The sequence below is a fragment of the Lampris incognitus genome, chromosome 18 (assembly GCF_029633865.1).
Source record: "Lampris incognitus isolate fLamInc1 chromosome 18, fLamInc1.hap2, whole genome shotgun sequence".
Classification (NCBI taxonomy): domain Eukaryota; kingdom Metazoa; phylum Chordata; class Actinopteri; order Lampriformes; family Lampridae; genus Lampris; species Lampris incognitus.
In genome coordinates, this window is record NC_079228.1 from 24,642,452 (window position 1) to 24,668,866 (window position 26,415).

General features: G+C 46.0%; 1 protein-coding gene across 3 annotated transcripts in view; it reads left to right on the plus strand.

Moving 5' to 3' along the window:
- LOC130128646 (exostosin-1c) overlaps nt 1–26,415 on the plus strand; it is a 94,622-nt gene that overhangs the window by 59,700 nt on the left and 8,507 nt on the right. For all 3 annotated transcript variants that reach the window (XM_056298315.1, XM_056298314.1, XM_056298316.1), the window contains exons 3-5: nt 17,358–17,451; nt 20,736–20,843; nt 22,149–22,268. In XM_056298315.1, the coding sequence (XP_056154290.1) occupies nt 17,358–17,451; nt 20,736–20,843; nt 22,149–22,268 (322 nt within the window). The remainder of the gene's footprint in view (nt 1–17,357; nt 17,452–20,735; nt 20,844–22,148; nt 22,269–26,415) is intronic.

Sequence of the window (26,415 nt, forward strand, 5' to 3'; positions counted from 1 at the left end):
GCATGATGTTGTTTTCAACATCCTCGAACCGTCACAGATCATATTGGGTTCTGCTTTTTCATCCAGAATTCATGCGTGCACATTTATTTCTTCGTCTTCTTTTGGCTCATTCCCTGTTTCTCGCGGCTCACCACAGTGGATTTTACACAGTTTCCATCAGTACCCTGTGAGGGCACAGCACCAGTGGCAGTCGTTATTAACCCGGGACCGATCCGGTGTAGAGCCTCAACGGATCCAGTACGGTCTTGTCAATCCACATACACGTACACATTTATTTATGTGACAATAAATGTTTACATTGGCAGATCAGTGTTGGGCGGAGTGCACAGGATGCCTGGCGGCTCAGTTTGTCAGACGTTATTAGGTGCAGTTTGCTGCATGTTGAAATGTGCTAAACATCATAAACTGACTGTGTGTTAATCAAAGATCAGATATGACATGGAGAGATTATAGTCACACAAGGAAGTATTAGCAGAGAGGATTTTTTTTTTGTTTCTCTGTGCTGTTTCATTATCAACTTGATATCCTCAATGGGTCTCATCAGCAATGCATAATAACCTCCCTCCAATGAATATGATAACAATGTAGGTTAAAGGCACGCAATTAAAGTAAATGCTTTCCACTTCTGGGGAGTATTTTCCACTCCGCCGACCGTGGAAGATGATGATGATGATGATGAAAGAGTCAGATATTGAGCGTTTTATCCAGCTTAGACTCCCTATAGATATACGCCAACATGCAAAATCTCACTTAACTGACAAATATCATTACTGTCCTGCTCACCTTCCCACATGATCTTCAAGTAAAACCTCATGACCACAGTGGCGAATATAAGTGCAGATTATCGGTAGTTCTGTCAGACTGAGATAAATTGATTTTTGGAGATATGTTCAAAAATGACTTCTGAGGTGTTATTGAAAGTTGCAATCTGGATTTTGTGCTTCTTCTCACGAATACACTCATCCATAAAACAACAACAACAACCCTGATCGGTTCAAGGTTTCTTGGAGGGATTTTGGATGGGGATGAGGTTTAGAGGAGTAGAAGAGCGTTTCGTTTCAGCCGTGACTGTGACTGACTTTAATTTGTTTCTTGATTTCTACGTTTTCCAACGATATGACAGAATTGGGAAAAGAGGAGAAACGAGGAAAACGATAACGCGAGTTAAACCAAGTTGAGCCATGCAATTGACTTAGTCTAAAGCCCGATCACATCAAAAGTTGGCGTAGTGGAATTTGTTATGTGTCCTTGCAGTACTGGAGGCTCGGGGACCAAAAATGCAAATCACAGTTAAATTAATGAAACCTGGTTATACTGTCCACTCCTGCTTCCTGGCGACTGCAAACCAGGTTTTTTTTGTGTGGCAGTTTATATTGTGGCAGAGTAATTGTATAAAATTGGATGATATGGCATCCTCCATTTGGGACTGTCCCTCGTGACCGTCCCATCAGAGCTCAACATAGGCAGAGCAGTTTTGTTATTTGTCAACAGTGCGAATTTGCGTGTCAAAATTAACCAAAGTTTTACTCTACATGAAGGCATCGCATGAATTTGCTTTGCTACCGAAAGTGGTTCCACTGATCGCAATGATGCAGTTCAGATGAGATCGCTGTCATAAATGCTGGTGTGGCCGGGTCCTAATACGGTCTTTGTGCATACACAGTGGTTTGGTTGATGCATAAAGTCTTTCGTTGAAACCTTTTTTTTTTTCAGCAGATGACATGCATTAAACTTTAGGTGGTGCAATTTGAAAAGATTGAATTCCTCTTGTTTGACCATGCTGGCTTATGATAATCGAGTGGACTTTATGTGTCACGGCTCTATTTAGAGATGGTTCTGGGCATCCAGTCTGTTCCATTGCTTACCAACACGGGGCTCACTGGTTCGAATCCTCGTGTTTCCTCCGGCTTGGTCGGGCATCCCTACAGACAATTGGCTGTGTCTGTGGGTAGGAAGCCGAATGTGGGTATGTGTCCTGGTTGCTGCACTAGCGCCTCCTCTAGTCAGTCAGGGCACCTACTCAGGGGGGAGGTGGAACTGGGAGGAATAGCGTGATCCTCCCATGCGCTACATCCCCCTGGCGAAACTCCTCACTGTCAGGTGAAAAGAAGCGGCTGGCGACTCCACATGTATCGGAGGAGGTATGTGGTAGTCTGTAGCCCTCCCCGGATTGGCAGAGGGGGTGGAGCAGAGATTGGGGATGGCTCGGAAGAATGGGGTAATTGGCCAGATACAATTGGGGAGAAAAAGGGGGAAAAATTATGGTTCCATAAAACCATCTGCTGTCCTTTTGTTTTATGCCTCACTGTAAAATCTAAGGTCACCGTCATTCCAGTACTGGAAATGCGACTCATTCAGCAATTTTTCAGTTAAGGTATTTCAACATGGGCAGCACGGTGGCACAGTGCTTAGCGTGGTCGCCTCACAGCAAGAAGGTCTTGGGTTCGAGCCCCGGGGGATAGTCCAACCTTGGGTCTGAATGGGTTTCCTCTGGGGGCTCCGGTTTCCTCCTACAGTCCAAAGACATGCAGGTCAGGTGAATTGGCTCTACTAAATTGTCCGTGTGTGTGTGTGTGTGTGTGTGTGTGTGTGTGTGTGTGTGTGTGTGTGTGTGTGTGTGTGTGTGTGTGTGTGTGTGATGGCCTGGCAGCCTATCCAGGGTGTCTCCCTGCCTGCCGCCCAAGCAAGATAGGCAGTTCAGATAATGGATGGATGGAAGTCCAAACCAAGGTTCATGCCGTATGTTTTAGTTTCCCATTGCAATTATGCGAGTCCACTAAAGATATTTACGTGACATACCTACGTTCTGTTGTCATCACCTACGTAGCTTACATCTCCCTACAGTTGACATTAATTTTTTATTTTTTACATTAAAATCCCCCCCCCCCTTTTTTTTCTCCCCAATTGTACTTGGCCAATTACCCCACTCATCACATCCGGCTTCCCACCCGCAGACACAGCCAATTGTGTCTGTAGAGACGCCCGACCAAGCCGGGGATAACACGGGGATTCAGACTGCCGACCCCTGTGCTGGTAGGCAGCGGAACAGACCGCTACGCTACCCGGGCGCCGTCATTTGACATTATTTGGTTTGTAGACGGGCGTACGTATGTTTTCGCGTGTTGTCAGTTCAGCAGGTGGCCTTCTATCGCCTTTTGAATTAAAGAGAAAAATTAATGAGCAGATTCATTTCGTTGCCACTGTAATAACGTCATTAGGGCATTACTGTCAGCAAAAAATACATAGTAAGTGTTGGCATTCTTACAAGTTTTTTACAGTTGACTTTTAACAACGTCGTCAGACATATTTCAACACCACGGCTCATTTTCCTTTTTCCGGTTACGGCGAGAGCTTGTCGGAAGTTCCTGTAATTGGTCCGCAAGTCAGAATCAGAAACACTGTCAACAAAACATCATTTCTCACAGCAGTGCAACACAAAGACAAAAACAAATATCCAAAAACTACAAACACACATATATCCAAACTAACACATATATCTAAACTATAAAAAAAAAATCACTGTCTAGGAGAACGAACGCCAGCCAGGATGGCTGTCAGAACTGCCGGTCTGCATGGGCTAGCAGTTAGCTTAGCCTGCCCCACTTCCGCATCCTGTCAGACCGCCTCGGCGTTACCTCTTTGCGTACAGCTCCAGGCAGGGTCGTGGTCCCCTGCAGCAGACCAAGCTCTCCCAGCCGATCCAGCGCCAGCTCTCCCAGCCATCAAACGACGACAAACTAAGACGCAGCCGGGGACAAAGACACTGCATGGACGGTGCTAGGTGAGGCTGCCGCAAACATGTGTTCGAACCACCCCAAAGACGTTTTCACATTAGAAACGAACCGACCTATGTTTCAGTTTGATCCGGACTGAGACCACCCCCATTCGTCGGACCAAGGTTCGGCTGTTTGGTCCAGGGTAAGTTTCGCACTTGTAATTCTGGTTCGGATCCAACTGGAAAGACCGGACCAAACGAGGTAGGTGTGACAGCGCCCTTAAACTGGTTGGTTGAGTTTGTGCCAGGTCTGTTTGGGTTTGGCAGCCTCCTTCACAGGTCAAAGCTGAGAAGCCCATCAGAATAGGGAACATAGTGCTGGTAACTAATTCATGGCTGTAATGTGTACATTTAAGATATTTCTGGCGTTTTAAAAGGGTGTGTATAGAGGGCACTATATCTATGACCAGTGGCTCAGGCACACAGAAATACATGCGCAGAAAGAATTACTAATGACCCTAAAGTGGCTCTAAACTCTCCCTCTTGTTCAGCTTCACACGGTGCCGCCAAATAACAGGCATACCTATTTTACCCCCCACCTGTGTATGGGTGTTCCAGCCACTGCTATTAGTACAGCTGCCAGTCTATATGCGGCACTATTTGTTCAGGGCCAAAATAGCCCCAATGATAGCGTGTTTAAAACAGTGTGTGCTCTCAGGCAGGTTCAATGACAGCAATGTTGTATTTGTCTGCTCATCTCTGATCAGTTTTGCCCATAGGTGGTCTAGCAATGACATCAGGGCAGTTGATTGGATTTGTGCGCGCGTGTGTGTGTGTGTGTGTGTGTGTGTATGTGGTGTGTTTTTATATTTGTGTGTGTGTGAAGGGGAGTCTGTGTGTTGTTGTACATTTATTTATTTCTTTGTTAATGGAATGCCCGGGGAGCCGCCAGTTGGCTTGTCTCATCATGAAGAAGCAAATCTGCCTTTGTCATGTACACAATCACAGAGGGGCACAGATGAGAACAAAAAACAAAACAAAAAAAAATCTGTTTTTTTTTTTGTCCTTTTTCAACCGTTAAACAGCTATATGCCTGCAGTGACTCACAATCACATGTGCACTTACCAGACATTATGAATTTGCAAGCACACACACACACAATACAGTAAACACTTCACATCGTCAGTGGTCCGGACTGCCAATATTTCTTTTGCATGCAGCGTACAAGTCATGGGGGGGAAGTGAACTGTCATTGATGTGTAAATTCACTATAAATAATTCCTCTCTCGTCTCGCCCCAAAACCTAAAAGACAGTCTTGATGCGCGCTCACTCTTTCAACTCACCCCTATGGCACACCCCCCGCCCCCCCCCCCCCATCACCCTCCATCTCTTCCCTTCCTTGTGACATAGAGACAGCCTGGTGACAGACTCCTCTTTTCGCTCTTATTTTAAGTCTTCCTCTCACCCGTCTCCCTTTCTCCTTTTCCCTCTTCTCTCACTGTGCATGATGGACATGACAGATAGAGCGTTTAGCTTTAATGGAAAAAGAAAGCAGGGCGGCGGCCTCCGTGCCCGGACAGTGCCGAAGAAGAGAAAACGGTAGAGGTGGCAGAGTCTCGGCTCTATATTTTTAGGCAGAAAACCTGATTTCAGATCAGTCACGCTACACTTGCGGCAGTCACCTACTCAATGCCAGGCGGGCGGGCAGGCATGGTTGGCAGCATCTGGTGCTTTCTCTCTATCTTCTTGCAAAGACAGCGTGCTATGTCTTGTTGTTTTTTTTCCTTCCTGTTTTCATCTCGCTATCCTTGCTCTGTCTTGTCTCCTTTCTTTGTCTTTTTCCCTCTCTCGCGCTCCCTCTCTCTCTCTGTCTCTCTCTCGCTCTTTGCTTCTCTGTCTGGTCTTATCTTGCTTTGTCTGTATTCAAATTCCTCCCGCCCCCCCCCCCCGCCCCCCGCTCACCTTGTGTCAACTGCAAGGCGCTTCCCTGGCGCACGTCAAGCGTTTAATTTACAAAGTTGCCAAAACACTTGATAAAGAGACAATTTCCCACCACAGCCACCTCCTCCCCCCACTCCCTCCCTCCCTCCCTCTCTCTCTCTCTCTCTCTCTCTCTACACCCACTATCTGTCCTTTTACTCTCTCCATCCCCAACGAAAACCCCTCAATCTTTACCATGTTGCACCAAATCTATCCTTCACTTCGGACTTCCTCTTCCCACTGACCTTTCCTCTCTCTCCCATCCTCATCCTCCTAGTCTTTCTATGTCTCCCTCGCCTTCTTTTTCTCTCTGCACCTACGTTGAGATCTCCTTGTCGCCCGTTACCCTCCTCTCCTCACTCGGTGCACCGAGTCGAGTAGGCCAGCGCTTCATAGGAGCATTGCTGTGCTTTTAGCCTAATGGACAGACAGCTGTGCTCCCATTTCTATATATAACTAACTACCCCGCGTGATGAAGTTTGTCATACCAGCTTTCCAGCTACCAGTTGGCCACTGTGTTAATGTGCAGGGAGCGCCGATGCATGCGTTTGTGCGTGCACGTCAGTGTGCATGAGTGTGCGTGTGTGTTTATGTGTGTGTTTTTACAGTGTAAATACACAAATATTAATCTGCTATCTTTTTATTTATCCCGTGTTTCACGGCCTTTTTTTTTGCTGTTAAACCGTAGGGCGGTTTCCATTTTATTCCATATTTTAATATGGATGTAAATATTTCCATATTTTATTTTATTTGTTGATGTATTTTAACTTAAGAGAAAGCTTTGAAAAAATGGTTCTGTGTGATGAGAACCTACATTAAATATATTAAATCAAGCAGAAAGCACTCTGATAGGCCTCGTTGGGAGTACCTAAAATACTTAGTTGAGCATTTATTGGAGCATTTATCAGTCTGAAACCATTCTTCTGTTATTAACTGGTGGTAGTGCACGCTAACGCTGGAAAAAAATAAGAAAATAGTTCCCCCGTCAGCACAAAAATTCACCAGATTTTTCGCGTCGTTTCCAGCAGAGCGGGTGCCATGGATCATCATGGTGGAATAGCCGCTGTGTGGGCTCCGCCGTTTGGGATACTGTTTTATGTCAGCTGATATTTATAGTGCCGAAGTGTGCAGGGGGCACCAACTGGATGAATCCTCTCATTGCACCTTACCCGCTTGTGTCCTGTTACTTCCTGTATGGACAAGTGAAGACACAAATGAAGTCGGTGTACTAGCGTCTGCATGAGGCACGTGTGAGTGTGTATTAGCACATTTGTGTGTGTGAGCTCAAGAGTGTCTATTCTTTTAGGCCTGGAACACAAGCGTTGGTACCATCCAGCAGGCCGTAGTTGTCTGGCTGTCTCATTGTCTTTGGATGTTTGTGTGCGCGCTTTTGTCGCTATCTGTCGTTTTGTATCTCTGTATATTTGGGTCTTTTTGTACCGTGCTTGTGCGTTCCTTATGTGTTCCTCGCATATCTTGTGTGTGCGTGTGCATGTGTGCATGTGCGTTTGAAGCCTAGGTCGAGAAATAAGTAACGGTGTTAAGGGATCAGCTGGTGGTGGGGTCGTATTGGTCCAGATTAGAGAGCTAAGTCCCTTTATCCTCATCTCTGTGTAATTAACAGAACGAGAGAGAGAGTAAGGGAGAAAGGGAGAGATGGGTGGAGGGGAAAGTGGTGGGAGGAAAGAGAAAGAAACTGATAAATACAGTGAGGCAGGAGAGCACTCCGGATGGAGAGAGCGGTATTAAAAGAAACGGCCGTAAAAACACACCCCGGAGAGATGGGGAGCAGACGGGATTACGTGTAATGACAGGGTGCACGGTGGACAGTGTATGTATTTGAGTACACACCGAATGGAGGTTTGTAGCCAAGCATTGAGTCCAGAACCAACAGCAGAGAGGATGTAATATTGCCTGACCTGGATATGTGGGGGTTTTGTTTTTCGAGTTCAGGGCCTCTGAAAAATCCACATGTTATAACTACGGGATGGCTGGAATCTGGTGGCATAAAACCTCAGCTCCTGCAGTCGTTCACAGTGCATGCACAAATGCATGCACACGCATACACGTGCACACAGGCGTAATACTGTTTATAATCTTAGATAGATTTAGCTATCTCAAAGTAAGCTGGCTGATGATACTGAGAATATATAACCATGGCACAAACATGGTGTATTCGATTTTGCAACAGCCATTGTTTATTGCCATAATACTAGTACAGTAGGACTTCTCAATTAAATTAAATGTAAGTATCCATCCATCCTTCTGGGTCTTAATTTGGTTATCACTGATTCTATTTCTTTATTTGTTATCGTCTTTGTTACAGTGTAATTTAAAGCACAACATTTTCATGTGCTCCTCCAGGATACATGTAATAGTTAAAGGTGTGCATTAGTACAGGTAGTCCCCTCTGTTAACAGGTGCCGGGTGAACCTGCTGTCGTCCCTGCTGTGAAGTCTGTTAATGTAATTGGTCCTCATTAAAAGCATGATAATGCTGGCCAGTGCAAATGCTTTTTTTTGTTTTGTTTGTGATAACTTACAAATGAGCCAGTTAGGGTAGAATAAACAAGAGAAAAGAAAAAACAATATTTTTTTTAAATGTATTATTGAACAGCAGTGATATGCGGTTTATGCAAAATAAAATCTAGCTTTATCATAGTCATTTAAAAAGGTTTATTACCCCTGGCAAAACAATCACTCACTGTTCGGTGTATTTTTATTCAGGCGCGACCGGAGAATATGCGTTGGCAAAGTAAACATTCTGCCTATTTCAACCTGGTACTTCAATCCTCAACAATAATGATTCTTAATAGAGACCGACAGTGCCGCTTGGCAGAAAATCCATTAGCGTGTCTGCAGCTAGATAGCAAAGAGACACAGAGGAGTGCTAGCTTTTGATACTGGGGCGGCATGTCGCTGTGGGGGTATCAGAAATAGCTGCTTCATCTTGTTCCATGGGAGGCTGGGCAGGCTCACAGAGGTTACCCCCACCCCCACCCCCCTCCGTTTTGGTGGGTGACTAATATCTGAAATGCTCCCCTAGTGCTGTGAGGTGTATGTGTGTGTGTGTGTGTGTGTGTGTGTGTGTGTGTGTAAATGGCTGCAGGGTGAGGGACTGAGAGAGAGAGAGAAAAATGAAGTGATCGAAGTATTGAAAAATGATGTGAAGGGACGCAAAGGATGGCAGTTAAAAGAATAGAAAATGGAGGAAGGAGGTAAAGGCCCCCCCCCCCGTCCATCTGCCGTAAAGGCCACGCAGAGCCTTTGAGGTATTAGTGTGTGTGCATGTGTGTGGTGTGTGTGTGTAAGACAGAGAACAAGTCCCTAAATAAACACACAGCAGGTCCGATTAAACATCTGGACACACCTCCTCTTTTCTCTGTTTTCATCCTTTGACTCGCTCTCTTTGTCTCACACACACACACACACACACACACACACACACACACACACACACACACACACACACACACTTAAGTGTATACACACGCACACACACACACACACACACACACACACACACACACACACACACACACACACACACACACACACACAGAGTCCATTTAGATGTTCCCGTAGACCCAGAAATTGTAGGGGGAAGATAAAGGGGGGATGAGGAGAGATTATGGATACTTTTACTTGTAAAAGAAGATGTCACTGGCAGTTGGAACTTTGTGTCCCAAACACACACATGCACACACACACACACACACACACACACACACACACGCACACACACACGGAGTCGAAACTACCATACATATGCAGATGATGCAGCCGCATTGGGGCCTGCAACAGTTTAGGGCCCGCAGGCACGAACCCCTCTATATCCCACCGCTATCATCTCCAAGATCTCATGCACTGTGTCTATGGTGTATTAAAAAAATTTTGCAAAGTGTGCCTGCACATAATTATGGACATGCGTACTACTGCATAGTAAAATCCACTCAGAAGAGGTATCCAGGGGCGTGCGGGTGTTGTAGCACTTTATTCTCATTGCCTACCAACACGGGGATCGTCAGTTCGAATCCCGGTGTTACCTCCGGCTTGGTCGGGCATCCCTACAGCCACAATTGGCCGTGTCTGCGGGTGGGAAGCCGGATGTGGGTATGTTTCCTGGTCACTGCACTAGCGCCTCCTCTGATCGGTCGGGGCGAACTGGGGGGAATAGCGTGATCCTCCCACGTGCCACGTCCCCCTGGCGAAACGCCTCGCTGTCAGGTGAAAAGAAGCGGCTGGCGACTCCACATGTATCGGAGGAGGCACGGAGGAGACATGTCTGCGGCCCTCCCCGGGTCGGCAGAGGGGGTGGAGCAGCAAGTGGGATGGCTTGGAAGAGTGGGGTAATTGGCAAAATGCGATTGGGGAGAAAAAGTGGCGGAAGTAAAAAAAAAAGTTATCTAGCTGGCAAAGTGTCAAGACTTCGCACACTGAAAAGCCCAGAGAGTGTGCCTATGAAATAAGTAGAATTTATTTATTATTCGTTTGACTAATAATCCACCTACACACGTGTGTTTTGTGTTTATGAGGCCTGTGTGCAGGCATGAGGAATGTTGCCAATGTGCGGCTGCACCGTCACCAATTCTGTTTTCATCTATTATGGTGCTCCGACACCATGTTTTGTTAAGCAGGGTAGTCCGTCACTATCTTGGCCTTGCTGGTGTGACTCCTCTTCTACAGCACGGCAGTCTGTTTTCCTAGTAATCACTTCATTTAGGCATCAACTGTACAGTTCGTTTCCCTGTTGCTGGGCGTTTTAAAGCTGCATGTCTCACTGCTTTCATTCACTACTGACATGACGCCATGTTATGTCTGATGGTGATGGGCAGGCCAGGGCCCGCTTTGACCATCTTGCACTGGGGCCCGGCGCTGACTCGTTACGCCTGCACTCTCTCACACACACACACACACACACACAGGAGCACACACACACACGCACACACACACACACACACACACACGCACACACACACACGGGAGCACACAGAGGAGCACAGATACCCATAATTTTTCCCTTTGCCTCCTCCGTCCGTGTCTCTCTGTGTTGAATGTAAGTGGATACTAGAAGGCCTCATTCCTTCACACATTGAAACCTGAACTGTCTATTACGCTCTCTGCCTCTCTCTTCCTCGCTCTTCCTCTCTTATATCTCTCCGTGTGCCCTTTTCTCATGCACTCCTCCTTCATTCCTTCATGCAAACCACTTGTCTTTTACTCGTTGTTCTCATCCCTTGCTTTCGGTTTAGTTTGGATTGATAGATTGATGGTGCTTTATTGACCTTAAAACGCCTCTCTCACAAATACCAATCATCTGTTTGTTCCTTTCTAATTGTGTTTCTCTCCATGTCTCTGCTGTGTATCGCTCAGCTCAGTATGGCTTTGTGCAGTTTTATCAGTCTAATAACGCTTTCCTCACCAACAGCAATTGGGGTTTTTTTTTGTCTTTATCCCTCTCTCTGTCCCTCTTTCTCGCTCTCTCATCCCCTGCGACCCTTCATTTCACCCCCTCTCACCCTCTCTCTCTCTCTCTCTCTCTCTCTCTCTCTCTCTCTCTCTCTCTCTCTCTCTCACTCTCTCAGTTCAGTTCAATTCAGTTCAGTGATGCTTTATTGGCATTGACATTATAATAAATAAATTACAATTTTGCCAAAACAGGTGACAGCAAAACAGGTCAACAGAGTACCAAAAAAAAGAAAAGAAAAAAGGAATAGGTAGAGCTGGTAGAAACATAGAACAGCACTTGAACAGCAACTGACAGTAATTGAGGGTGTTTTGGTCCCTCACTGACCCTCAGGCTGTGGCATTCTGACACACATTGTGGGGGAAGGTGTGCTCTTTGGCCCTGTCCTAAAATAAGTGGCCATTGTTCTTTCTCATCCGGGAGTAGAACATGTGGAATCTGATTTTCAAATGTCTCTTTCTCTCTCTCTGCCTGTCTCTCTCTCTCTCTGTCTCTCTTATCTCCCTGTCTGTCTGTCTTTGTCTGTCTCTCTCTCTGTCTTTCTGTCTGTGTCCACCAGGAGGTTTTGTTGGCGTGTAGAGTGTGGTGTGTAGCCCGGCTGTTGACCCATTGCCTGCAGACAGAGCTGTAGTTTTGTGACTTTCGCTCTTCCTCTCCTTCCTTCCCCCCCTTTCCTCCTTTGGACCAGCGGCAGAAGCAGCTGGCTATATACTTCTCTCTCTCTCTCTCTCTCTCTCTCTCTCTCTCTCTCTCTCTCTCTCTCTCTCTCACCTCTTGATTTCTGCCATTTACTCTGTTCTTATTTCTCCTTTGCGTTTCTCCCAAGCGTTCCCTCGTCTTTCCATCTCTCCCTCAACCCACCCTTCATCCGTCTCTCTCCCGCAGCCAAACATGGTTGTTAGCATGTGGAGGCAGTGCTGCAGGGCCACTGTCATATAGGCAGTCTAAATATAGCAGCATGCGAATATTCAGGTTATGTTATTATATGGCTTGTGGGGGAACATGAATATTATATACCCCTCATAAAATCATCCCGCCATCTTATCATTGGCACACGCAAATCACATTTTATCACGTCGTTGCAGATAAGACTGGATAAGGGCACCAGTCGAATGTCTAAAATGTAAATTGGAAATATTCAAATAGAAATCAGCACTGTGTCATATACAGCTCATACCATAACTGAGCAGTCTTTTATTACGTTAAACCGTGGCGGTGTAAAACACTGTTGTCAGCGTGTCTTAGGAGCCCATCGGTTGCAGTCTTATTTGTTTGATCGCGAGTGCTGGATGCAGTTGTGCGTGGGCTGGGGGAGGCTTCACACTGTTTTGCATACGCATGTGCTGACATCACCAAGACATTCATTTCAGTCAGGTGTTTTGTGCTCGCTGACATGCGCACAAACATGAAATTTATTGACAGTTGCCTGTTAGCGCCGTGACAGCTAATCCATAACCCTGGTCAACACACACACACACACACACACACACACACACACACACACACACACACACACACACACACACACACACACACTATTGACACGTGACCTTTTACAGGAAGCAGGGCGGAGATGAACTAACCAGAAGCTGCTGTCAATCAAAGGGCATCTGACCAAACCACTCACTTCCTCCCTCCGTTTCCATTTCCTTCATTCCTCCAGTCGTCCCCTCCATTTCCACTCACTTAATTTCACTGTCATTCATTCATTTGTCAATGTTGACGGGGGGGCAGTTAATAAGGGGCGGGGTGTGGGTGGCGTTGTGAGAGGTGATGAGTCAGTAGGGTATTAGACACATGGTACAGGCAGCAAGGGATTGGTTTATTCCTCTTGCTGACAAGTCAATGCACACGTGCACGCACACACACATGAAAGGGAAAGAGGGGGGAAAAAAGTATAATGAAAGGGGGATGAATCGGAGAGAGCGAGGCATACACTGAGCTTGGTGGAAGCTAAAGTAAGCGAGGGAAGGGGGAAATAATAGAGGCGAGAAGAAGTACATTTGCTCATCAGACAAGCGTTACACATGCGCACATCACACATGCACAAACATGCAGACACAGGCGGTGACTGAGTGGCGCCTTCTTAGTAAACATGTTTTTGATGATAGTGGTATCACACTGGGTCCAGTGCCTTGACATAAAGGCAGAGAACCAACAGTGCTCAGTGTGTGTGTGTGTGTGTGTGTGTGTGTGTGTGTGTGTGTGTGTGTGTGTGTGTGTGTGTGTGTGTGTGTGTGTGTGTGAGAGAGAGAGAGAGAGGAGGGTCTGAGAAAGAGTGTGTTCTGTGCAAGTGAGTGTGTGTGTGTTTGTGTGCATGACTCTGAATGTGTGGTTGTGTAGTTCAGTGTTTTGTGTGTGTGTGTGTGTGTGTGTGTGTGTGTCTGTCTGTCATCACAGCTCGTGCATCAGATTCTCTTCCCCTTCGTAGATTGCCTCCGTATTGGGTGTTTAATATTTAATATCTCGGTCCTCCTGGGAGGCTGGGGGATTAGAAGAAAGTCAAGGAAGCAGATCACACATGCACAAACACTGGCAGACATACACACAGCCAGACATGCACACTCTTGCATATAGTTGTGTTTACTCACATAGACACATGTGATGCTTACCCAAAATGCACACACAGGCAGACAGATACTACACTTGACACACACACACACACACACCAGCATGCACAGTTGATGTTTCTTACTCACATAGACACATACTCACATTCAGATATTTTCACAAAGATGTGCTTGCAAAAACACACACTATGCAATCAGGAGCATATAAATGAGATGAAAATTCATCCAGGCAGCACTTACTGTTAACACAATATTAAGTCTCCCCAGTACACCATAGTTGTATGCACGCACCAAAAGACGGTGCATTCATGCAACTTCACAGATTTCCTGCATTAGCGAGCCATACCTGTTTGGTAACGTAATCCTCACCCACACGCTCATTTCAGCACATTACATACAGATAAAGATCATGTAAACTGCCACACAAGGTGCACAGTATACATTTAAAAGCCGTTGTGTTGTGTTGTGTGTTGGGTCCATATGAGAGCACTGCCACGGCTGTGCCTTGCGCCGTATGCACCATTTTCCCACATTAGCATGCATGAATTCCATTGGACAATTAGATAGCTTTACATCCCCTGACATGCACAATGAAAAACACATAGTGTACACACACACACACACACACACACACACACACACACACACACACACACTGACTCAGTAATGCACTTTAACACAAGCATAGGCTCAGATCCATATAAATGTTTATGGTGCTTAAGTGTAGAGCAGAGACATGTTTTGTGTCTCTACAGTAGACAGAGATGACAACCTCACACACCTCACACACACACATGCAATCACAGAGAAACACACACACATATATTTTATGTATCTATATCTGTCAGCAAGCACAGACAGAAGGCACGGACACACCTGTGTGCACAGGTAATACTTACTGCACGGGTATACACTTGCAAAAGCTTACACAACTGTATAAATACATGTAATGTACATGGACAGGATGCAGAACTACATGCTCAGAAAGGAAACAAAAGCATTAAACCACAAAACAGAGAAGGTGGAGAAAGAAGAGAGACAGAAAGTTGAAAGTGGGTGATATGGAAATGTGGAACAATAGAGCGGAGAGAGAGAGAGAGAGAGAGAGAGAGAGAGAGAGAGAGAGAGAGAGAGAGAGAAAGAGAGAAAGGCAGATGAGAGCCCTGGTTGTTTGTTGTTGGAAACAAAGTGCTGTTAAATGATTTATTTGTTCCGTCCTTTAAGTACATTCACTCATTAAGGAGAAACAGCCAGACAGCTAAGCATGCAGACAGACACGCATATTGTGCGCACACACAAACACACACACACACACACACACACACACACGCGCACGCACGCACACATGCACACAGCAGGCCCAGAGAGAGAAGTGGGTCAGACCAACCAGCTTGGTCTCACTACATGTACTTCCTGCTGTGGGTCCCGCTGTCTCACATTAGAGCCTAGTGCAAACACACTGACACACACACACACACACACACACACACACACACACACACACACACACACACATACATCCATACACACAACACAACCTCAATAGGAAAATATACACATATATAGGTGTATTATTCACATCATACATTTATACATATTCCCAAAGACGATATGTTTGTTTACACTTTCAGCCAGCAATACACACACAGACACACATATGAATGCACACACGTATCTGTTCCTCCAACTTACACAGGAATTGCACCTGCACACACAGCTGCAGACAAATGACAGTTTCATTTCTCCTTTACTTGTAAACATGTAAAAAGTAGGTGCCTAGTCGGACATGAAATTCCTCAGAAGTGTGTGCTACACATCTCGTGACGCACACTTCTTTCCTGTTGATATAGAAAGAGATTTCCTCTCCTCATTCCGCATACTGGATTTATATTGTTGCAGATGCAGTCACATCCATCTTGGGATCTCATGCCTACGCGGTAATGTACTGCAGGCTCACACACACACACACACACACACACACACACACATGGAGAATGCTGTCTCAGCAGTGATGATAAAGCTCCATCAACAGGTGGGGCAATAACTGTAACTAACGCTAAACAAGGCCGCCTTTCACTAACCCAATGCTCATGTATGTGTTTGTTAGTGTGTTTGCCTCTGTACAGAATTTACACACACATGCGCGCACACACACATACAAATCACCTCCGCATCCAGAATTGGGCGTACAACCTAAATGCTCAACAGTGGCCCCCATTCACATTTCAGTCTACAGAACTCAGCACAGCAATCTTTATCAATGCCAACATCAGCAATAAATTCCCAATTTCCTCATCTGGGGAGCAAAGCAAGCCTGTATCTTGTCACTCACGGAGGGTTGAATAAATGACGGTGAGTGTCCCAGACCAAGAAGATTAATGGCAGGCATATTTTAAAGTGACATCCCTCAGCAAATAAACAAGCAGACACGAAGCTGGAAGCAGAGCGGGAGGCTCGGCGGCGGGGGCTAGCAAGAGGCGTGGAGGTGGGAAATGGGGAGGAGTGGGAGGGGGTATGACAACTCAGTTAGGAGGAGGAAGATGAGGGGGAGCAGAGGGAAGGGAAGGGGGGGACAGGAATCCTCCTCTCGCCCCCCCCCCCTCTTTCATAAGAGCCTGTTTGTTTTCCCGCATCTGTTTACTGGACGGCAGTGTTCTTTACCATGACACCGTTCCACCGCTCAACTGTAGCCGTTCCCCTTGGCTGATGAAGGGCTGCATTGATGTAGACGTTTCCACTTGGGTTCATTTACGCACTGAGAACTTGAAGCCGTGAGCATAAAGAGGCAGAGCTCACTTGGGTGACCCACACTTTCTGTGGTGGCACGAATCCAGACAGGCAGATTTCCGTTTTTAATAGGCAGCTTGGCTGTATAACTTCTGCTGGTGACAAGTCATTGGTGAACCTTACTGGTATGGTCTAACACTGAGTCATCATGATTTCCTAAACGAGGCAACCAAAACTTTTATTTCCTGCCCAAGAGATGCTGAGCATCATATTTGAGGGGGTAGCATGATGCATTATGATGACCCATTTTTCCTCTCAGGTTCTCGTCATCCATCACTAACATAATTTATTTATCATAGTTTCAGTTGTTTGGAGCACAGTTGTTAAAAATGTCACCTGATTATGTGGCGGTCTATTCTGTTGCCTACCAACACAGGGATCAGCGGTTTGAATCCCTGTGTTACCTCCGGCTTGGTCGGGCGTCCCTACAGACACAACTGGCCGTGTCTGTGGGTGGGAAGCCGGATGTGGGTATGTGTCCTGGTCGCTGCACTAGCGCCTCCTCTGGTCGGTCGGGGCACCAGTTCGGGGGGTCGGGGGCACTGGGGGCAATTAGCGTGATCCTCCGGTGTGCTACGTCCCCCTGGTGAAACTGCTCACTGTCAGGTGAAAAGAAACAGTTGCCGACTCCACATGTGTCAGAGGAGACATGTGGTAGTCTGCAGCCCTCCCTGGATTGGCAGAGGGGGTGGAGCAGTGACCAGGACGGCTCGGAAGAGTGGGGTAATTAGCCAAGTACAACTGCGGAGAAAAAGGAGCTAACCCTCCCCCCAAAAAAAGTCACTTGACTCATCAATTATAAATTAACAGATCATCGCTTCGTTTGTCTTTCCTTTAGGTTCGACTACCAGGAGCTTCTCCACAACTCCACCTTCTGCCTTGTGCCTCGAGGTCGACGCCTTGGCTCCTTCCGCTTCCTGGAGTCCCTGCAGGTATAATTACACATTATCCAATGTACAATACATCATTAGCAAGACTCATCATGGAGCCATCTCATCACTCTACACACCCGCGCGTATCCTTAAACCAATCTGTACACAGTCACAGGCTCCTCGTGTGGTGAAACTATAGGCGCTGTGACATATTCACAATTATCTTTGCTGTCATCATTCACTTACACATAAAAGCCGCCAGGACGGAGAAAAAAAACTAATGCAGCACTACATTACTCTACATTATATTCAGCGATATCCTTTGTGAAATCCCATTACCTCCCGCCAGGCAGATTTCACATGTGAAAACTGCATGGCGCTCTCGAACCCATTTCTCCCGGGGGCAGAGGAACAACCAACAGACACACATAATTGGATGCTGTACGATCGCTACATCTGTACGCGCCATATGCCACCACAGCACTCGCCAGCTTAGCGTCGGACGCAGCAGCTTCTTAGATGGAACAGGGTTCAAATCACACAGTTTTACGGAAAAAGCCCCTCGCCATGAGCCGAGTGAGATGCGGCTCATGTACTGTTCAGTCAACAGGGAAGTGCACAGGATGGAGAGTGTTTACATTATAGGATAGACTGTCCTGGTGCTTATGTAGTCTTTTTGGTTATTGACACCTTAATGGTCACATCTGCAAGCCTTTTCCCCAGACAATGGTGTTGTGATGAGTACCGCTTGAGCCGGAACGGTTTGTTTGGAATTTGCGAGCCTTTTTAAGCTGAGATCAGTCCATTAACACGCACGTAGTTTCACACACACACGCTCACGGACACACCGATGGATGGGCGCACAGTCACACACAAACACACACACAAACATACGTTTAAACCATTTATGGCCTTGTCGGCGCAAATTGCAAAGAAAAAAAAAGAAGGTGAAAACACAAACGAGTGAATAGAGAAGATATTAAAACAGGCGGTCTGCTGTGGTGCGTTCATGCCACCCAAGTTGATGGTCGCACACCCAAGAAGGAAGCAGTGGCTGTTTTACTTTCACCTAACACTGAACTTTCTGGATACAGTGTTCCCTGGCCATTTGTGAGTGTGTGTGTATGTGTGTGTGTGTGTGTGCGCATGTTTGTGTGTGTGCATGTTTGTACATGAATGGTCCGGAAGCTTCCATAAGGGTGCCAGCCTTCCACACTGGTGGTGTTTGCTGAATTGACAAAACCAGACTCAACAATTGGCTTGGCATTCTCTCTCTCGCTCTCTCTCATGTTTCTCTATCTCTTTCTGTCTCTTCCTTTCTCTCTTTCAGGCACTTCTCCCTTTGCTGCCCACCTATCAACATTTCTCTAACATCTCCCATGTTTTTCCTCTGTCATCACTTTCTCTCTTTCGCTCCCTCTCTGTTTTTCTTCCCTCTCCTCTGTCTTTACCATCTAAGCCATTTTAAGATTCGCAAGTTCTTGCTTTTTTCTAGTGGTGCCAGCCAAGCCCACAAAAGAACTGGCAATTACGAGTGTGGTAGGAAACTTACTGCTACGGTTCCAACATACACAAAGACACGCACGCACAAGCAGGTCAGCACCCACACACACACACACACACACATATAACATCCTTAGACTCTTTCCCCGTCTTCATCTACCAATGTAAACAACCCAAAAACAACTACACAGCACATCTGCTTCCTTACTGGAAAACCGCATGGCGGGGGGGGGGGGGGTGGCGTAAAATGATGGAACTCAGTCTGCCTCACAGTGCTGCTTCTCTGGGACAAAAGACTCAAGCGAGCCCTAGGCTCTGTTTCACCTTTGGAGGCCCTGGTGTATCAGTCCGGTAGTCCGTGACCTCACCACTGCTACCTGGGGCCAACTCTGAGTTAGCATAGGCAAAACACACACACACACACATTTTCACATACAGCATATACATACACACATATACACACATGCACACAAACGCACACATATAGGTACATACACAAAAACACGCATTCCAGCTCACACCCACACTCACACAAACACCTACAGCAAGTGCACACAAAGGCACCAGCGCACACAAACATGCACAGGAATACACACTTGTCCGTCTTCCCATTTGTCCTTCAGCAGGTCTGTTCTCTGATGAGATACTGGAGCATGGAAACCCCCGGTGGGCCAGAGAGCGTTTCATCTCCCCATTTATGCTCCTGCTGCTCTCCAGTGGTTTAATTAGAGAAAAAACACCAAGGCCTATCAGCACTCCACACCAGTTTAGAGAGAGAGGGAAGGGGGGGGGGTGAGGTCAAAGATTGGAAGAGAGACTTGAGGAAGAGATATGGGCAGACAGAGAGATAGGGGAGAGAGAGATGGAGGAGGATGGGCCCTAATTTGGACAAGAGAGTAGAAGAAGGCAGTCTAAGCAAGACAGAGAGAGAGGGAGAGAAACACGTACAAAGAGAGAGAGAGAGCGAGAGAGAGATGGGGGGTACTAAAGGAGGGCTCAGAGAGCAAGAAAGTGGAACAACATCAAAAAGCTGTCAGTAAACAAGGGGATATGGCAACATCAAAACTCATCTTCAATAACGCATGATGCCTCTCTATCCACCCACGCCTTTCTTGCTCTCCGCCACTTGCTTGTTCCCTCTCTCTCTCCCTCTCTCTCTGCTCTCCTTTTCCTACCAGTTTTCCCTCCATCACTGTTTCCTCCCACCCATTTCATGTCCCCTGCTTGGTTGTACTTAATTAAAAGACCAAGGGTCTGCACCGTCAACAGTGTGTGTGTGTGTGTGTGTGTGTGTGTGTGTGTGTGTGTGTGTGTGTGTGTGTGTGTGTGTACACACGTTGGCCCTAAAATTCTCTAGGGCACTCTGGGAAAGGAGAGATATGAGCTCTTACTGATCTTAACCTCCCCATAGGGGTCTTACACCCCCCCCCCACACACACACATACAAGTACAAGCGCACAAACAAAAACACAGAGGCATAGAATTGATCATGTTATCTCAGCTAGTAGTGATATATAGTGATATCACAATACCAAACAGCTGTAACTCACACACATAGCGGGGTGTCCAGTCAGCTGTAACATGTCAAATTATGCTTCTTCACTGCCAAAGAAACGCCAGTTGGGAGGATGAACTGGAATGAACCCAGTTTGGCCGCATCTGATTCCAGCTAAAATGATAAAAGCTCGACAAGCCTATATAAAGTTTTTCACTTCCTGTTTGTCTTCCTCTTGGTATGTCTCTGTCTGCCTCTCACGCTCTATCTTTCACTCTCTTCACGCTTGTGTGTGTGTGTGTGTGTGTGTGTGTGTGTGTGTGTGTGTGTGTGTGTGTCTCCCCAGGCGGCATGTATCCCCGTGTTGCTGAGTAACGGTTGGGAGCTGCCCTTCTCAGATGTCATACAGTGGAACCAGGCAGTCATTGAGGGGGATGAGAGACTACTACTACAGGTAACACACACACACACATCTGCACACACTCGCACAAATAGAGAGATTGAGAAAGCAGGGTGAGAATAAATACAATAAAAATACAAAAAATACATAACCTTGCTTCTCTTTCTCGCTCTCATTTACCTACACACACTCACCTGTGCACATACACACACAAATAAACACAATAAGGTAACACACATGCTAACAGCTACAACCATTATCCCTCTCCCTCAAGAGTGACTTATGTGTCTTTGTAATTGATCCCCTTCGTTCTCAGGCAATACAGGGACATGAATTGGCATTTAGCTAATGAACAGAGCGTCATCTGTAAAACTCAGAGCAGGGAGACATTTTCAAAATTAGGACAGGACCGAAACGGAGTTGACCTCATCGGTGGCTGGAGCTCACATTAGCACATCAAGCGCACACCCTTTCACACACACACACACACACACGCACGCACGCACGCACACACACACACACACACACACACACACGCACGACCTAACACACATGTGCACACACACATTGAGACCTGCCATGTGCTGAGGTTAAGGACGCAGGGATTGAGTCCATGAAGGACTACAAGGTTTTTGAGGCAAGGTTGAGTGGGGCCAGACACTTAAGTCCGACTGCAGACAACATTTCATTGAACCTGTCCCTCACATCTACCAGGTGGATGGAGTGAGAGACAGAAAGATTGGGGGAGTGGTGGGTGAGGAAAGGGGGGGTGGTGGGGGGGTAGCAAGATGTCAACAAAGCGGGAGGTATAGAGTATGAGAGAGAGGAGGGGTTGGGGGTTGGAGAGGAGGAAGAGAGAAGTAGTTGGGCAGCCTCCTAGTTTCCTCAGCTGTGTTTCATTACACGATGTGTTAGAAGCGCTAAAGCTTTGGGTTTAAAGGAGTCAACTGTTGGCACTTTTCTCAGTTCAACAGCTTTCCTCCAATTAGTCTGAGCCACTGAGCTTAACTCTCTAACTGATTAAATCAATTTCTGTGATTTGCTCAAAGCCCTCAACTCACATTAAGTCCTTATTATCTGAATACAAACAACACGGCCAGATCAACTCTGTGTCAGCTATCTGTTTTGAGGGGATTTTTTGGCAGGATTAAGCAATTACTCCATTGGGTTTTCAACACCAGGAGAGTTGATAATTCATTTACTTCTGGTTTTCTCCCTTCCTTCTTTTGTAAAGATGCTCATTAAGGTACAATACAAGCAAAAATTGACCTGATTTTTCTGACTCTGCTCTTTTTCGCTTTCCCTCACTTTTTCATTTCTTCTTCTACTCTCCCTCTCTCCTCCTCCCTTTGTCTGCAGGTGCCGTCCACAGTGAGGGCGATAGGCAATGAGAGGGTCCTGGCTCTCAGACAGAGGACACAGATGCTATGGGAGGCCTACTTCTCCTCAGTGGACAAGATAGTCCTCACCACACTGGAGGTCAGTCCTAAAACACACAACGACCTCAATATAACACCGGTGTGCATCACGATGATGCCAAAACCATGCAGAGACTACAACAGACCTATCTTTTTTAGCCAGCTAACTTTTGGTCATCCTTCTGCTGCTGCTTTGTTTAATGCGAAGCACCTCAAAAACATGACTTCTAACTAACTTAGCCACTCACAAACTGATATTTACACTTGTTTAGCTGTACCATCTGCACAGACTTGAGGGTGGGGGTGGGGTTACAACCCTTGCAAAAAAATAAAATATATGCTGTTGTCAGGTGTTAAAAGCCTTTGCCTTGGTGTCTGGATAGCATAGCGGTCTATTCTGTTGCCTACCAACATGGGGATCGCCAGTTCGAATCTCCGTGTTACCTCCGGTTTGGTCGGGCATCCCTACAGACACAATTGGCAGTGTCTGTGGGTGAGAAGCCGGATGTGGGTATGTGTCATGGTTTTTGCATGAGTGCCTCCTCTGGTCGGCTGGGGCGCCTGTTTTTTTGGTGGGGAGGGGCTGGGGGGAATAGCGTAATTCTCCCACACACCATGTCCCCCTGGTGAAACTCCTCACTGTCAGGTGAAAAAAAGCGGCTGGCGACTCCACATATATCGGAGGAGGTATGTGGTAGTCTGCAGCCCTCCCCAGATCAGCAGAGGGGGTGGAGCAGTGACTGGGATGGCTCGGAAAAGTGGGGTAATCAGCCGGATACAATTGGGGAGAAAAAGAGGGATACCCCACCCCCCAAAAAAAATACTGTCTTATAATAACATTACAAAAGAGATACTATTATTGCCTTATTATAGTCCTCTTTGATAAGAAAATTGGCAAAATATATTTTTCCCGCATATATTTTATCACTTGATATTGCCTCGTGCAGTTTCATTCAAGGTGGCATGTGACAGAAATGCCATTAACAGAGATGCAAGACGTGCTCTATCATCTTTAATGTGCTCAAACAAATTAATCTTTTGATAAGTTTTTAATTATTTCTGATCTTCCAGCTTGCTTCTCTGGGTTGTTGGTTAGATAATAACATGATTCAGATGAGCTAACTCGGTTGAACCGGTGCAAAAGCATCTGTTTTACAACGTCAATGTTGAGCGTCCAATCAGGATATGAAGTTAATAATTGAAAATGTTTCATAAACTCAAGACAATGGTCCCATATTGCAGGGTGCAAACTATACCATGGCTTTTGAGGGAGCTCACTTTTTGCATTGGGGGACATGCCTCGTAGAAGACTTACAAAATGATCGGTAATAAGACATATGATGCAAACATACACATGCTTTATATCAGCAGATCTGTACCTCAGAGATAAACATTAAAACAGACATTGACTAAGGGCTGAGTCGAATAAAGCACAATAATTACCCAGCAAATAAAAACAGGGAGGTCAAATGCAGAGGCCACGCAGAAATGAAACAGCCTATTACACCCAGACACACGAGCAGGCTCAACTGGTTAACACGGTCGCCTCAGAGCAAGAAGGTCCTGGGTTCGAGCCCCGGGTTAGTCCAACCTTGGGGGTCGTCCTGGGTTGTCCTCTGTGTGGAGTTTGGATGTTCTCCCCGTGTCTGCGTGGGTTTCCTCCGGATGCTCCAGTTTCCTCCCACAGTTCAAAGACATGTAGGTCAGGTGAATCAGTCTTACTAAATTGTCCCTAGGTGTGAATTTGTGTGTCAGCCCTATGATGGCCTGGCGGCCTGTCCAGGGTGTCTCCCTGCCTGCCGCCCAATGACTGCTGGGATAGGCTTCAGCATCCCTGTGACCCTGAGCAGGATAAGCAGTATGGATAATGGATGGATGAACCCCCCCCCCCCCCCCCAAAAAAAAATCACAAATGATGTTTTCAGGAGAGCTCCTGTGTTTCCACAAGGAGCCAAGCTCCCCGTGGCTCCCCTGCAGTTTGCACCCTGCCATATTGCCATATTGTTGTGTTCACAGCAAAGTCACAAATCGTTACGCTTTGCATCTATGACACCATATGTCCATGTTTTGTTTTGTTGTGTCTTTTTTTTTTTTTTTTTGCACCTTTAGTCGTTTAGTCATTCGCTTTCTGCTGTTTACTTGTCAGTGTGCTGTCGTTAATCGTGTAGTTGGAATACGTTTCAATTATGGTCCGCACCATTTCAGAGAGAAGTATGAGACGTATTCCACCGGTATTGGAACAATCATCCATTTTGTGACTGCGATTTTAGATTTGGGTCCTGACCCACGCGCAACCTTTGTAATTTGTTTATTGTGTCTCTGCTCACAGTCGGCGGTAGATTTTCAAAGTAGTCCTCCTTAGGCGAGGGGTTGCTCTCACAAAATTCCCCTAATGTATGTAAATAATATATCATTACTTTGAAATTATGACTGTATGAGTTCAAATCCTGATCCAAGTCTCTACCTGTCCTTTCTTGCCTCAAAGCTTACTTTTACAGGCTTTTTTTCCCCGCTTCCTTTCGTCTCAACACTACCGGAGATCGGATTCATAAAAGGATTTCCCTTCACATTATAGATAATACTACTGCTTTGCAATTAAATAAGTCTACCTATATTTAGGATAAAACTCCCAAAAGATAAAGCAGAGATCTGTGCGTTTTATGCTTGCCTTTTACAGTCCTGGTGTCCAGTGCTGTTTATGTCTCCCACTATTTTGCTTTTGTCTAGATTTTTTTTTGAACCAGCTGTTTAACCATAGAGTTACTTTTGACGGTAGCTGTTTTAATTAAGAGAATGTTACTTCAATTTGGGCCAGAAGACAGTTTGAGGGTGCATTAAAGGGAATGGCCTCCTTGTGGGAACACGACCCATTACCATTAAAAAACAAATGTGTTGGTAAACAACAACTTAACTTCGCCCCCTTTCAACGAACAGAGCACCCACTGAGGGTAGGTTTTGCACTCTGACTTTAAAAGAAAAAGGAAAAAAAAAGGAAAGCCTGGCGACGGTCCCTGGTGCTGGCTGCTGCAGGGTTTAGACTACAGATAAAGAAGAGAGGTTCTGAATGCTGGTGATAAGCTGCTTATATACATACAGCATGCAGAGGGGAACCTCTTCCCTTGGGAGACAGCTGTGCAGTCAGCCTGAGGTTAACCAGTCTAGTGAATGGAATGATGCTGATGGCGCTGCTGCTCTGACACCTGCTGGTGGTAATTTGGCAGTGCACAATTCACTTGTAGCCCATCATGTGGTCTATGAACATACATATAGTATCAAATAGTCATATCATATAGTATCAAAGAGCAGCTCAGCCTTATACCACTTTTGTGTATTTACTACCATTTAAAAGGTGGAAAACCATCTATAGGTGCTGGGCTGATCTTGGGACCAAGTGGTGTAAGCATAGCAGGAAAACACAGCTGCAAAAAAGTGATGAATCCATCTGATTTAGGTGTGGCAAAGAGAAAGCATTGACAAAACTATTGACTGTTCCCAGTGCTTGCTCATTGCCACACCTAAGTCAAACAGACGCATCTTTAATGTAGCTGCAGCTGTGTTTATTCTACTTTACTTCTATCACATGGTCCCAAGACCAGTCCAGTAGTAATAGATGGTTTTTCACTTTCAGATGGAGGCAAATATACAAAAGTGGTACAGTGATTAGTTGTTCTTTAAAATATCTTTGAGGGTTAAACCAAATCTGAATGTTCTGTTAGAATTAGTGAACAGAACATTCATTCTACGACATTAAACTGCAACCATTGGGTCGTCGGCGACTAAACCGGCATCCCCACTTCAACCCTTGGGTTGTTGTGAGGAGGGTGTGTGGACACCCAGCAGGACTAAAAAAAAAACCTGTCAAAGGGCCAGATGAGTTCCTCTGTGAACCAACGGCCATCCATACCTGGAGAGGAGATAGGGACCACCAGGTACTCCCCCTACTGAAACACAATGATTACTCAACCTTTGTTGAGGCATCAGCTGTGTTCATACGACCTCCATAGGTTATGTAACTGATGATGATGATGATGAATGTTCACTAATTAGCAAGGGATGTACTGTTTGCCAGTCACATTGACCCATCTGTGGACTTTAGGGCTTCGCAGTAATTCAAAATTATTATATATTATCTTTCAGTGGTCTTGTATTGGGATGAAATTCATATATTGGGATTATGATAAACGAGGAAACATATTTTTGTTTGAACT